This window comes from Rhinoraja longicauda, chromosome 28 (genome assembly GCF_053455715.1).
Source record: "Rhinoraja longicauda isolate Sanriku21f chromosome 28, sRhiLon1.1, whole genome shotgun sequence".
Lineage (NCBI taxonomy): Eukaryota > Metazoa > Chordata > Chondrichthyes > Rajiformes > Arhynchobatidae > Rhinoraja > Rhinoraja longicauda.
In genome coordinates this window covers 20533456-20549604 of record NC_135980.1, presented here as the reverse complement: position 1 = coordinate 20549604, position 16149 = coordinate 20533456, and the positions used below count along the sequence as shown (strand labels likewise).

Genomic DNA, 16149 nt, shown 5'->3' with positions numbered 1-16149 from the left:
ACAATTAGTTTTAATCTAATAAATAATAATGATGTAATGAATCAAATTTTATTAAATCAAGTGGGACCATTAGCAAATGATAGTGCGGGAGAACAGCTAACAAACATCAGCATAAAATAATTAAGTTCAAGATAAAAAAAGATAAAAGATCTGTCGCACAGTCTCAATCAAACCTGATTGCACCACAGGCCACAGAAGATAGACTCAAATGTTTCATCTCCTTGGTAGATTATTGGCCTGCCCCTGGGCTCCTTTCCTCCTTGGTTAATCTGTTAGAAGCAATCCCTCTTTAGTTACTATCCCCAACCCAATCCCACACCCATCCCTCGATCCTGCCTCCAACCTCAAATGCAACACAGGGGCTGATCCAGCCTATGGTTACTGGCCACCCTGCACCTCTGAACCCAGCTCCACTCCTGACTTCCAAACAGCATATTAAAACTTTTATGGGTGTTCTGAAGTCTTGCAACAAATGCTTGCAACAGTGGACACATGGGTCTACTGGCAGTTGAAATTCTCTCGCAATCCCCAGTTGGATACACTAAAATATCTAGATCACAAGGTGCTCAAAGTTCAAATGGTAGGTTCACAATTTCACTTCATATTAGCTTGAAAAATGGTACAACTTACACATTTCTGAGAATGATTACTGCAGTAATAAATTAAAATAAAACCTAAAGCCGTTCAGCAGCAAAATAGCACCGTTGATTGATCTGCTCTGTCACAGCTCAATTTTGACCTTAAATGTTATGTGGAGTTCTTCCTCTGACCACATGGGTCTTTCCCGGGGGCTTCAGTTGCCTCCCCCAAAGATGTGCTGGTTGAAAGGTTAATTGGTCACCGTAAATTGTCCTGAATTTGTAGGTGAGCAGCAGAATCTGGAGAGAGTTGAGTGGAAATGTGAGGGGAATAAAATGGAATTAGCATAAATGGGCCTGTGATATTAGAGCAAGGATGGTAAGAGAGGACTAGCAGATAGGATTTTCTAAACCACAGGAAAAGCTCAATTAACTGTGGCTGTCCTTTCTGGTGTGCAAATATTTGTTATTATTCAATCTGTGTATTTCTGCTCACATTCCAGAATAAAAAGACTGATAGCATAGATTTAAAATAAAATCTCAAAGCTGTGAAAACAAGTTCTAAATACAGCTGGGTATGTTATTTTTGAGAATGTTAGATGATGTAATTGCAATAAGATATTCAGAAATGTGGATAATAGTATTGGTGATGTGACTGCTTTGTCATTATTGTAGCATTATTAAATGTCTAGAGGCAAAACAACATTCGACAAAACAATTGATAAATACTGGAACTTACCCAAGTTATACCAGACATCCATTTCACCACTTAGTGTTCGAACTTCAATAATGGTCTGACCCAAAAAGTCATCAGATTCTCTTTTAAACCTTTGTTTTACCCGTGATTTGATATCATCATCTTCATCCCATACTCGTACTTTTATTCGATCAGATGAATTATGACATTCACTGAAATAAAACAAGTTATTTTCTGAATCATTGTTTCATTTTTAACCTTTGCTAACTGATGGAACCATATTTTAATGTACTTATATTTGAAGAAAAAGTACACTCTCTTTGTTCTCTTGGGAATGAAGCAATTTAGATGCACACACACTTTTCAGATTTTTGTTTTTGTTTCACAGGCACTGTACCAGTTCTTAAGCAGTATTACTCCTTCAATGTTGCAAAATGGGCATTGTGTTCCTCCAAACAATACCACAATGGCTAACATATCAGGAACACAAGGTTTAGAGTCACAGAGTGATAAAGCATGGTTGATCTGATAAAACAAAAAGCAGCATTATATGCATGCTATGGAAGTACCATAGGATGAATTAAGAAAAGAAAAACTGGATGTATGTGGTCAAACGCATTAAATACTGACAAATACTGACAAAGAGCACATGGTATTGGGGGTAGGGTACTGACATGGGTAGAAAATTGGTTGGCAGACAGGAAACAAAGAGTAGGGATAAATGGGTCCCTTTCAGAATGGCAGGCAGTGACTAGTGGGGTACCGCAAGGCTCGGTGCTGGGACCGCAGCTATTTACAATATACATTAATGACTTGGATGAAGGGATTAAAAGTAACATTAGCAAATTTGCAGATGACACAAAGCTGGGTGGCAGTGTGAACTGTGAGGAAGATGCTATGAGGTTGCAGGGTGACTTGGACAGGTTGTGTAAGTGGGCGGATGCATGGCAGATGCAGTTTAATGTGGATAAATGCGAGGTTATCCACTTTGGTGGTAAGAACAGGAAGGCGGATTATTATCTGAATGGTGTCAAGTTAGGAAAAGGGGAAGTACAACGAGATCTGGGTGTCCTAGTTCATCAGTCACTGAAAGGAAGCATGCAGGTACAGCAGGCAGTGAAGAAAGCCAATGGAATGTTAGCCTTCATAACAAGAGGAGTTGAATATAGGAGCAAAGAGGTCCTTTTGCAGTTGTACAGGGCGCCAGTGAGACCACACCTGGAGTATTGTGTGCAGTTTTGATCTCCAAACTTGAGGAAGGACATTCTTGCTATTGGGGGAGTGCAGTGTAGGTTCACGAGGTTAATTCCCGGAATGCCGAGACTGTCGTACGTTGAAAGACTGGAGCGACTGGGCTTGTATACTCTGGAATTTAGAAGGATGAGAGGGGATTTTATTGAAACATATAAGATTATTAAGTTGATTGGATACACTAGAGGCAGGAAACATGTTCCCGATGTTGGGGGAGTCCCGAACCAGGGGCCACAGTTTAAGAATAAGGGGTAGGCCATTTAGAACGGAGATGAGGAAAAACTTTTTCACTCAGAGAGTTGTGAAGCTGTGGAATTCTCTGTCTCAGAAGGCAGTGGAGGCCAATTCTCTGGATGCTTTCAAGAGAGAGATAGAGCTCTTAATGATAGCGGAGTCAAGGGATATGGGGAGAAGGCGGGAACGGGGTACTGATTGTGCATGATCAGCCATGATCACGGTGAATGGCGGTGCTGGCTCGAAGGGCCGAATGGCCTACTCCTGCACCTATTGTCTATTGTCTATTAAATACTTTGGTTTGGACTGCACAAAAAGATTTGAAAAGAGGACTGGGGATTTGTTCTGCAAGTCGATAAGAATGACTCATGGAACATTTTAGCCTTTTACTTCAAATTTCCACATTCTGTTATAAATGCTTGGGGATAAATGCTTAGATCAACTACAACAAATTTGAAAGTAAAATGTATGTTTGAAATTCAGAATTACTTACAAGTTAAAGTTCTCCTCCCAGATTGGATTAAGGTTCCCATAGATAGTCTTAGTACGTTTTTTAGTCTTCCCAACTTGAACTGTAACGTAAGGATCACTGGAACCAGTTTTATCCTTGGCTTGCAAACCTTGGGCACACACCACTGTAAGCAAAGATTTAAAAAAATATCACTAGAATTACAAATGAACATTTTAAATTATGGTCAGAAAAATGGTCTTGACCTGAAACATCACCTATTCCTATTCTCCAGAGATGCTGCCAGCTTTTTTAAAAAAGCATCTGCAGTTCCTTCCTACACATTTTTTACTTTTATTTCGATACATTTTAAGCCAGAACTAAAAGACAAAAATGCCTTCTCAAATACAATATAACTAAGATAAAACTTTGAGGAAAAAATAAATTCGACAAAATTCTGAAATTTCATAATGATTGATTCAATTCTGAAATGAGAAGGGCAAGTCTCAGAAAGGTTGGCTATGATAGTTTTATCATAATTTTCCAAGTTATACTTGAAAAGACTATCTTGACTTTTTGTGCTGGCTTATTCACTTGCGATCTATTTACAGCGGACCAGTGTTCTATGACAGTCTCTCCTTTATTTACACAAACATTCAATTCTAGAATAAGATCCATCTATCAGTTTATGAACGTAGATATGTCTTATTTGATTCCAAACATCTGATTTTTTTTCTTCATTGTCAATGTCATGACACCTTTTGGCTCCAGTCTATACAAGCCCAGCCTATCCAACCTTTCCCCATAACACAATCCAGCCATTTCATAAACTAGAGTATAAACAAGAAACGGAAGATGCTGGTTAACAAAGATATAAAGTGCTGGAGTAACTCAGCAGGTCAGGCAGCACCTCTGGAGAACATGGATAGGTGATGTTTCAGGTCGGAACCCTTAAGTCTTTATAAAGGCAAGGAAGCTTAGATATAGATTAAGGAATACCCTCTTATAGCTCATCAGTTTCAACATAATTCTTGAATGGAGACATTATTCATCAATCTGACAATCTTTTCAAGGAATCATTTAAGTAAACACTAGGACTCCTACACAGTTAGGTAACTGCACATAATTGTGTCTCACAGAATGCTAATAGTACCTTCTGTCAACTTCGCTTCAGTTCCTTTTTCCAAAGGCATATCATTAAAATAAATTCTAAGACTTGTTCATCCTCATAGAAAATCCCTTTAGTATTTTTATCTCTAAAATCGACCTCGGAAGCTCCAACCACGGGGGTCTACAGAGTTTAATAACATGGAGCTCGCAGTCCCTGGCTTCGGGAGCTCCAAGAAACGGGAGCTTCGACCGCCCCGATCACGGGAGGTTCGATCACCCCGACATGGGATTTTCGATCACTGGCTGCTGGAACTTCAATCGCCCTGACTGCGGATGATTCGACTCCCCCGACCGCAGGAGAAAAGGAGGAAAGAAGATAAGACTTTATTGCCTTCCATCACAGTGAGGAATGTGGAGGAGCCGCTGTGGTGAATGTTTATGTCAAATGTTTATGTAGTTGTGTGTCTTGTTGCTTTTTTGATATGACTGTATGCCAAACCAAATTCCTCGTATGTTGCAAAACATACTTGGCTAATAAATTATGATTATGAAATGGAAACACATTATAATGACCTGTAATTCAGATGGAATGCATATTTCTGTACCATGACTGAAAAATAAAACGCAACAATATAGTGCCCAGAGCTTAATTCAGTATCTGCATAGTCCATTCATGGTTGATATTATTTACATCATCTGATTAGAATCACATCAGGACACAGCAAGAGACTTGTGAGAAATGCCCAAAAGCTCAATATGCTTAAATAATCTATGAGAGATAATAAATTGTTTCGCAAATCAGATTTCACGCTACTATGGAGATATATAGTCTCAGATTTAAAGAGCATGAGATAATGGGCCTGACTTTGCTGGCAGGAACTGCTGCCCACATTCACTCACGTGGACCTGATGCTTATACTCAACTAAACTAGATGCTGATTTTTTAAAAACTAATGATATAAAAAACTAAAATTAAGAAGTACTTAAAACATAGATGAATAAAAACATAATACGCACAATTTAAAAAACTAACCTCTGTTCTCTGCAGATCTAAAATCCTCATTGAAATCAATTCCCCTTGAGGAGTTAAGTAGCAAAATTTCTTGACAGACACAGATCTGACTACTGCCAATTAAATTCAGGATATTGCGATTGACTGCACGAAGTGTATCAGTCCTGAAACTGCTTCTATTTATGGATAATTTCCAGCTGATCCATTTGGAATCATTGGTTTAAATGCAAATCTGTGGCTGTTCCTTCCAGAGACCATTAAGTATTTGTTACATTGGAACAGTCTTATTGCAACACTAAATCTGCAGTATTAATCCAGTCATTAACAAAAGACAAAGGAAACATATCCTCGGCATCCATTTTGTCAAGACATTGAAGAATTTCAATGAAATTACTTCTCCGCTAACTCAAGGGAATATAGCACCATTCTACTCAATCTTTCCTCGAGGGTCGACCCACTCTCCCAGGACTCAACCTTAATCGTTATTCATTCATGGGATATGGACAAGGTCAGGTTTTGTATTCCATGGTAGAAAGCAACTAAGAGTTGCTGAGTACATAACTAAGAGTTATATACTCACATACGTGGGGAAATTCTGTTCCTACCCAAACAATCTCACATACATCTACTTTACCACCTTGTCCCACCTGTTCATATAATTTTACAGTTCTTTGTATCCTCCTCATACCTTACTTATCATCAGCATGCTTGAATATGTCCATTTACACACTCCTCTCATTTATAAAAAGGGAGCAACTATCCAAGGCATAACCACTAATCCTTAAGGCAATTAACTAGCTACATCCTGCCAACCTGAAAATGACTTGTCTGTTTTCTAAGCACTAATGAATGTTAATATGTTGCATACCGTGAACCATGATTTTGCACATTTTTCAAACTTTAAAATATTTAAAATCCACTGTTAATCCTCAACAAGCCTGCGACTTATAACTTCTAAATATTAACCCGTTAACAAACCATCTTCTAATTCGATAACAGTTCTGCTCAATGACATTAGGATTTCTAATAATATTAGGAAACCTTGTTATCATATCGCAGAGACCATGTTCTAGCATTTTCTGTGCTATGATGTATTGCTCACCACCTCTCTCCTTTCTCCAACAATGTCATGTGAAGAAAGAGCCTTTTCATATTAAATGTTCAGAAAAAGACAAAGCTCTATTTGGCTTTTCAAAGTCCTGATGAATATGGGATAAATTTACAATAGTGGACATTATCTACAATTATCACAGACCGATAGAATAATGCTGTGCGAGGTCCTAGAGGAAGTGGAATTGCAATGTCGGAATTTTGGATAATGGGGCTTCACGATGGCGCAGTGGTAGAGTTGCAGTCTTCCAGCACCCGGGACCCGGGTTTGATCCTCACTGGTGCTGACTGTACGGAGTTTGTACGTTCTCCCCGTGACTGGGTGGATTTTCTCCGAGATCTTCGGTTTCCTCCAACACTCCAAAGACGTACAGGTTTGTAGGTTAATTGGCTTGGTATAAATGTAAATTGTCCCTAGTGTATGTAGGATAGTGCTAGTAGTGGGGATCACTGGTTGACATGGACTCAGTGGTCCAAAAGGCCTGTTTCTGCACTGTATCTCTAAAATAAAATAAACTAAACAGCTCCAATTATAATTGTTGCAGGATTGCATCATGTTATTGCAAAATACAGGTCACCAGATGTTAAGTAAATGTATAAAATAATGAAATTGAATTTGTACTATTTGCTAAGCATTTCAGAATTATCTGTTCGATATTGGAAACGTTTTAATCATGTTTTCTCAATTAGCTTGGTTAATATCCTATAGATCCTGGCTTGCACTATAATACCATATGTTATATCCAACAGAAGAACATAATGTTAATCTTCATTTCACTTCAGGTAACACTTTGATGACAGTTTTAATGTTATCAACTTCGCAGAGTTACTAATCACTAAAGACAATCAGAGATTAACACACCTTAAACTGTTATGTCATCAGTAATGTGGCTACGTGGCTTTTATGTTTATTAAACTGCTCTATTGATTTTTATGGTTATTAAATTGATGAATTAATTGAGCTGAAATGTCACATTTATTATAATTACTTCAGTGGAACTGCTCGAACATATTATTTCCAGAGAATTAAAGTATTTTTATAACAGCTGCTAAAATCATTTGTCATTTTTCAAAATATATTGAACTGTGGGTCCATTTACTTATTAACTGAATCGAACTCACTTTTTAATTTCATACCAATGCAGGAACTGCAGATTCATTATAATAAAATGACCAGGTTATTATTATTATAACAAAATGAATAACAATTCACTCATTTGTTTTTAAATTTCATGCCAGCTGCACCCTGTTCACAGTGCAGAATTGCTAATGTGGTATATTGCTGCTGGTTCAATTTATTCAAATCTTGATGTTAAACCATCAACTACTGTGTAAATAAGTTATATGGTAATGGCTCTAATCAGCTATGGAGTGAATTATTGCTGCACGAACCTTACTTCAGCCACAAGGTTTATTGCACAAATAACCTGTATTAACTATTTATATGTGAAGATTATTGTGGTTACGAAGATTGACTTTGGATATGACTGTACTCTATAATAGATTCCAAACATTCTTTTTTTGGCAGATATTAGACTTTGAATGTAGCAGACAGGGTAAGGGAAGTTTAAATCAATATTTAGTACAATTCCATTTATTAAGCCAAAGCTGTGGTGCATAAATGTATAGGATAGATCCAGCTGCAAGGTGGGTGCATCCTACTTACAATCACCCTTCTCAGTCCAAGACCAGGGATGAGAAAGGCAGGTTCATGCCAGGCCCAGTGTTCTGGACCAGAGTCCAGATCTAGATACATGTCAAGGTTGAGGCCCAGATTAAGCAATTATGGCTTGTGTCTTAAAATCCATTTTAAAATGTCAGTGTCTGGTTTATATTGTTAATATTAAAATCTGTTTTTCATGAGTAACCTTTGTAAGTAGTTTGTATAAGGTTGTTCACCTCTAAGCTTAAGTAACCACTAAACATTGGCTGCTTTTATATTTACTCTCCAAATAGTGAACAAACATTACTTTCTGGAATCTTAGGAAGATTGGTAATTGACCTAACGAAAGATGGATACTACAAAGAATTAACTCTTGCACCCAATTCAAATCTAAGTAGATAGATTAAAAATAAACAATTATAAGTCTATTTATAGATGAGGCACTGTGCCACATAGGAAAGATAGCATTTGATTCTACAGATATACATGTTCTGAATCTGTCAGGATCTGCTGAATGCTCTGGAACTCTGCTATCACAAGGGACCACTTGATGATCATCTGGTGGTGGTGTACAGTGGCAGTGGACGAAGAAAAGGATAGTGAGAGAAGTGGAGAGAGGGGGTGATGGCAAAGTCCATATCTGCAAGAACTTCAAGAGACCAGCCCAAAGAACATTTCATTTAAATCATTGCTTCCATTTCCAATACGATTATCTCATTATACTTCCTGGCACAATTCAATTAAAATTTTAGCACATTGCTCTCACCAACGCACTTGTAGATCGTTAACAATCCAAAAAAAGTTCAGAAACAATTATCTCAATATCTCAAAATTGACCAAAAAAATCATGAATCATCTTTCAGATGTCTATTTTATGTGCCTACTTTCTCAACCCAGGCAAAGTTTTTCCCCAACTTAAGAGGTGAAAGGCTATTGAGCTACCATTAAGGATTCCTCAAAATACTGGTGCATATTCTTGAGCAGTTTTTATCCTCAAAGGCCTGAATTTAGTTTGTACAAAGATGCCGCAAACCAAGACAAATATTTTGCCTACTGGAATGCATGGCACCAAAAGCCATTGATGGAAGGGGTGGTAGAGGCATAGGTAAATTGTCATTCCTACAAATAACAGTGGATCCAAGATTATTTGTCAGGGTCAGCATTGCAGCATTAAATTGATGAATTAATTGAGCTGAAATGTCACATTTATTATAATTACTTCAGTGGAACTACTTGAACATAATATTTCCAGAGAATTAAAGTATTTTTATAACAGCTGCTAAAATCATTTGTCATTTTTTTAAATATATTGAACTGTGGGTCCATCTACTTATTAACTGAATCGAACTCACTTTTTAATTTCATACCAATGCAGGAACTGCAGAATCATTATAATAAAATGACCAGGTTATTATTATTATAACAAAATGAATAACAATTCACTCATTTGTTTTTAAATTTCATGCCAGCTGCACCCTGTTCACAGTGCAGAATTGCTAATGTGGTATATTGCTGCTGGTTCAATTTATTCAAATCTTGATGTTAAACCATCAACTACAGTGTAAATAAGTTATATGGTAATGGCTCTAATCTGTCTCTATGCCTCTATGGGCAAACAGACAGCACATATGACAAAAACTTTGCAACACCCCATTACATTTGGTTTTAGAGCTTGCATCGCATCTGTAAAGGCCATTAAGAGAGATTCCATGACATGGAGAGTGGGGAGACGGAATGGGTAAAGGGGAGGAAAGTTGCAGTAATGCTGGAGCTGACCACTTGGTGAATACTAGACTGTTGGAAAGGATGTTCTTCAAGCTCCACACTCAGCCATGAGAAGTGTTAAAGTCAAGCACCTCACAATGTCTGCAATTAGACATCTCTGACAGCCTGAGAGCAAATATCTACATAACTGTGAATACTTGCATACCTAGTGTGCAGTCACATCCTGGCCCTGTGCCTTGCTCCCTTTGGATTTATGCCCAGTGATTCACCTCTCCTAACCTACCTCCTGAAATACTTGTGGTGCCAATATACAAATATGAGTGAGATAAAGTGACATGGAACCTTCCCAAAGATTGGAGAGGCTTTCACATGTTCAATACTTGTAATAAAATGCAAGGAGGAGAGGACAGAGAGGCAGACTTGGCCAAAGTATCTTAACCTTGTCAGCCAGTATATATAGACTGACACACAACATGACAGCAGGGCCGTCTTAACGCATGGGCCTGATGGGCACTTGCCCAGGGCCCCACGAGCATAGGGGCCCCATTTTATCGACCATTTACATTTTTATTCCTGTGAGTAGTTGTCGTAGGGGCCCCAGTACACTGCTTTGCCCGGGGCCCATAATGCTGTAAAGACGGCCCTGCATGACAGAGAGAACTAGGTATGAAAATAAATCATGCACAAAACTTCTTCCACTATTGCTCACTGCCACAATAACCCTTCCCTGCCTGTTGTTGGAACACTTTCTCTTCTTGCATGGCTGTACCGGGCAAAGCATCTCCAACCTTCTGCAAAAAAAGGTTGCAAGTAGTGAGAATCTGGAGAGGTTTAAAAAAAACTTTAAAAAGGTAAAATAACTGATTTGCCAGGTGGAGAAATAGGAATAGAAATAATGAAACTGAGGTGAAATTAGTGTGAAAAATGTTGAAGTTATTACTGGAAGTGCATTGTAGAGCAAGGAATGACGGCGCTGTCATGGAGATGACAGTGTGAACAGACAGCATGACAACAGCATTCTTGCCATAACAATTTAGGGCATTGACTGCCAAATCTGTCACGGAAACACATTTGGTAATGTCTTCTCACTATCTCTAAGATTATCCTTAAAGGGCTTCTTGCCCTCCAAGATACAGTAGATGACATCCCTCCTTGTTGTCGCATGTACCAGGATTTCCAAGGCAGCAAGTGTGAAATAATTGTATTAATGTTTTGTGTATCTGATGTGGCGTCAGGGACGTCACCAGGTGTGACAGTGACCACATCTACACTCGCAGATAGGCAACAAATGCTGGAGTAACTCAGTGGGTCAGGCAGCATCTCTGGAGAAAAGGAATAGGTAGAGGTTTGGATCGAAACCCTTCTTCAGACTGAGAGTGTGATTCAGACTCAGTCTGAAGAAGGGTCTCGACCTAAACGTCACCTTATCATTTTCTCCAGAGATGCTGCCTGACCCGCTGAATTACTCCAACATATTGTGCCTATCTTCTGTGTAAACTAGCATCTGCAGTTTACAAAGTAATTGTTAACAATAGCCCCAAATTATCTTCAGTTGAGTTCTTGATAGCCTGGATATAAATTAAAAGGTTTCAACAACATTTGGTTATGCAGAAGGAAATTAAGCTATCCTGGTAATAGCAGAAAGAAGAGAAAATTATCAGTTATCGTCTTGCATCCATTTAAGCAATAATCCTTCATTTTCCTGACATTTGAGGAATTATTGCATAATTTGTTTGGAAACCATTATGAATCCAGAAGGTGACCATGTAGACAACATAAAATAGGTAAGTGTATCCAAATAATATGAATCTGAACACTTTCTTCATTGCAATTTTTAACAGAACCTACTAAATCTTCAATATATTGCAACTTTTGCATAACTATAATATCAAAAGACATTTATTAACTGTGATATGTTTATTACCCGAGTGCGAAATTAAAAAACAATGGTCAATTTGTGTCCTACAACTAAATTTAAAAGCCTACCTGTGATGTTGATTTTTGCTGACCATTTTGATGTGCCATCCAGGACACTTTGCTTAACCGCCTTCATCTGTTGCACGTGTACTGACTTTGCAAGTGCAAACACCTCCTGGATAAGTTCAAAGATTTCTGGCTTATTTCGCTCTCTGATTTTCATTCGATCCTTCAGAACCATAATAATATTCTGTGTTCTATCTTCCGCTCCGTGTTTTGAACTCTTTTCAGCAGCCCCTGAAATTAAATTGGTGATAGTGGTATTAAAATGCAAGAAATTTAACAAATACTTAAAATAAAATGTAAAACTAAAACATGCTCCACATCTTGTAAAATCAGTTAGAATCACTGATTTAACGAGAAGTGGTAATTTATTTTATTGAATGTTGTTTTCCTTTAATGGGAATAATCAATTAATCATAAATGCAGAGAAACATAATTAAGGTAATAGAGCCTCTTGACTTGGAACATTGTAGGCTTATGTACCAAAACATGGTTGCAGAATAATAAGATTCAGATTTGCATTCATGGTTTTTCAAACAAGTTACCCCCATTGTCAATAACAATCAGTGGAAATGATGTGTTGAAAATATATCTGATTCATAGGTGAAATCAGATGATCAAGTTCTGCTTCTTAGGCCCTCCCTTGGAATTGACGATGACTTGTTTCCATTCTGCTTTTGTCAGTTCCAGGGGGACTGAAGAAGTCAAAGTGGGAATGCCAGATTCTTGCATTGATGGGAGAAGGTGGTACCTGACGGGTAGTTTGTGAGGTGGTAAGCCTCTGTGGCATTTACATAGGGCACGAGTTCCACATTGTTATCTTTTGTCAGTATTTGTCTTGCTATGGGTGATGTCAGAGGTATTTGGTGTCCCTCACTTGGATCATGATCAACAAGGGCCAATGATTTGACCAGAGATTTTGTCATGAGCTCTTGATCTTTCTCATTGAAGAAAACAGGGTATTTGTCGACGGAATACTAAGCTGCACATTCACTGAAGGACATGAGCGTTTTTACTATCTCTATACAATCACGTGCAGGTAGATTGCTTAATGCCAATCTACTAGTGCACAAAGGGCAATGTGTAGGACATCAGGAAGGTAGATCACAAAGAGGGGAACATGCAACATGTAATTCTGAAAATCCATAAAAAGGATCATATTTAAGTTTGTGGACTTTTATGCCATTTTGAAATTTCACTAGATATAACTAGAATGTATCTGCTATACTCATTAATGATATCAACCGTCATTGCCACCATTGTCAATACATAACTCATTAACTTGTCGTCAATTTTCTCCAAATTCAATTTCAATCATTGCATTTTCCATTTCTTATAAATAATAAATATCTATACGTTTAAATAATGATATCACTTACTCCATACTACTGTTTGACCTTTCAATTTAGGATCCGATTTTTTTAAATCTAGCAGCTTATTTGCATGTTGTACTTTACGATGTTTAGTGATTAATGAAGTTAAATTTGTTTACTTTGAACAATAATTTATATAAATTGTTCATTTTAAATATATGAAATATATCAATGGATATAAATTGAGCACTTATTCAACTTTAAAAAATGCAAATGGAGCTGTACAGTAGAGCAGCTGATAGTTTTTAATCTACCAAAAGCAATTTGTGTCCCAGCAATGATTTCAACATAAATATGAGATTCTATCAAGGACCACTCAGCAGTCCTGTGTGGAAGCTACATATTCTAACTCAAGACAGAAACAGCTGCCTCACCAAACCGTAAGCATTAATACATTCCATTTAGCTTTGAATTACACTAAGTTGTTTAGTTTTTTTATAGTTTAGTTTAGTTGGGTTGAAAACTATAAGTCATGGCATACTACCTAGGAGCACCTTCACAATACTAAGATGAAATGCAACTGCATTATGTGTACGTCTAAAAATTAAATGATTCAGACAATCCATCTATTTGAATACCTCCAGTCGAAGAACATCAATCATTTTGCAATGCATTAGACAGCTTCAAATGAGGGAAGCTTCCATACAAATAACTTACGTTGTAAACAATCTGCATTGAGAAGATCCTGGCACTTTTCGTGACATTTGACCCCGCATTCAGTGCAACGCATTCCCTGGCGAGCAATCCCCCACAACAAGCCTTCACATTCGTAACAATAGGTGGGAGTGGTTGCTGTCCACACTTCAAAATTGTGTGGTGTTGTGCAAGAAATTGGGTAGATTAAGGCTTGCAGGGTCTTCTTGTAAACATGGTTTTTCTAACAAACAAAAAACTCACTTTAGTAATCATTTTACAGCATGAAAGATCGTGTCAAACATTGTTTCGGTACTGCTTTAAAATAACTTAATCTTTTCTCCCGGCTGTTTTGGCTAGACCCTCATCTTAGCTTGATCCAGAATTTAACTGTTGCAGTGAGTGATCTGATGCCAACTCTGGGAAATGAACTTCTAAAGTCTTTCAAATGAAGTAAAATTTTCATTCCATCACATCTATTCTTCCACTATAATGACATTAAACTGATTAACTTCATGCATGGTGGGATAATCTAGTACATTGTTTGGCTACCCTTGCTTTGAATTGAAAATCTATTTCACTTCCAGCACTGAAGCTTGAACATAATATCCATATTATGCCACAATAATTTTCTGTTTAGCACCTTAGAATGGTATACAACAGTGGAACTCTGATAATGGAAAAAAGACTCTTCAGCTCAACTCAAGCTTGCTGAGCTAGAATGCCCATCTACATGTTTAGTTTGCCTACATTTCTCCCATAAGTGCTGGATTTGCAAATTTTCCGCATTTTTGGATATTACCCCAATTAATACACCCATTTGCTTTTTGTAAAATATTGCAAAGTGGTATGATACATTTTCCATCAAATCTAATAGTTTTAAAGAGACCACTGGAAAAGGAGCCTTACTGAGTTTAAAAGAAGCATGGGAAATTGTGCCCCGGTGAACTAAGTGCTTAATCACTAGCATTTCTGAACAATAGAGTACAGGATTATTGGAGTTTTACAGTAAATCAGTAAAAATCAATGTAAAATGAAATAGGTTATAATAGTTCACCAAGAAAATTTGATTTCTAAATAAAGAAATTTACATGAATTATTTTTTTGAATAATGCATTCTGAGTGCTCTGATGTTGGCTGTGGGAGATGCCCTGTTGCATTGAGTTGGAGCGGTAGCTGTGGGGACAAGGTTCGGCACGTTCACGGGACGACGTGCTTGCGTAGATGTGTTGGTGGAGTGGGCCTCTGCAGCAGCCGGATGATCGATTGGATCAGACGCTGCTGGAGGTCCCACAGAGGTTGACTGCACAGATCGGACGTGGCCTGCAGTGGTGTAGCAGCAAAGCACCGGTGGAGAACATGGAGGACACCGACCACAGCGCCTAGCCAGGCCAGCCCCTGAAACACCCACCCAGTGCCACCGCCAGGACATTGGGCCTTTAAGGCCCAGTTAAACTCTATATTTTTAAGCACTTTGAAACTTGAAAGATACAAGATGGTGCCGGAAGTGTGGCGACTTTTGTGTAGTTCCTCAGTGTAATCTACTATTCTTACTTATGTATAACTGTGTACATACTTAAGTATAAGTACTTAAGTATAACTGTGCTGATGTGTAGTAAAATATTTACTGAATTGTATGAAGTGTAAAATATGATTCATACTGAAGTGTATGTGACAATAAACTACCATTGAACCATTGAAAGGTTTTGTAAATGACTTATCTCTTGGTAGCAGATTGGCTGGCTATCCCTTGTCTATTTCTTAAAAACTATATTGATTGGGTGTGAGATGTGTTGCAGTCAATGATTTGATTTCTAAAGAACCTTTAAAGGAGTAATCCATCCTATGGCACCACACAGAATTGTTATCAAACAAATCCTGTGAAAAAATTGATTAGTCAAAGAGATAAGCTCAAAGTAGTTTCTCAAGAGGGAGAAAATGGTAGACCTGTGTTTGACTGCGGGTGCTATCTATGCGGAGCTTATAGACAATAGACAATAGACAATAGGTGCAGGAGTAGACCATTCAGCCCTTCGAGCCAGCACCGCCATTCAATGCGATCATGGCTGATCACTCTCAATCAGTACCCCGTTCCTGCCTTCTCCCCATACCCCCTCACTCCGCTATCCTTAAGAGCTCTATCCAGCTCTCTCTTGAAAGCATCCAACGAACTGGCCTCCACTGCCTTCTGAGGCAGAGAATTCCACACCTTCACCACTCTCTGACTGAAAAAGTTCTTCCTCATCTCCGTTCTAAATGGCCTACCCCTTATTCTTAAACTGTGGCCCCTTGTTCTGGACTCCCCCAACATTGGGAACATGTTTCCTGCCTCTAA

The 16149-nt window shown here is 38.1% G+C and overlaps 1 protein-coding gene across 10 annotated transcripts in view; it reads right to left on the bottom strand.

Moving 5' to 3' along the window:
- The window catches only part of LOC144607377 (protein unc-13 homolog A-like), a 184408-nt gene that overhangs the window by 67049 nt on the left and 101210 nt on the right, over window positions 1-16149 (bottom strand). For all 10 annotated transcript variants that reach the window (XM_078424171.1, XM_078424174.1, XM_078424170.1 and 7 more), the window contains 4 exons: window positions 13839-14058; window positions 11815-12042; window positions 3254-3395; window positions 1318-1487 (listed from right to left, as the gene is read on the bottom strand). In XM_078424171.1, coding sequence (XP_078280297.1) covers window positions 1318-1487; window positions 3254-3395; window positions 11815-12042; window positions 13839-14058 — 760 coding nt within the window. The remainder of the gene's footprint in view (window positions 1-1317; window positions 1488-3253; window positions 3396-11814; window positions 12043-13838; window positions 14059-16149) is intronic.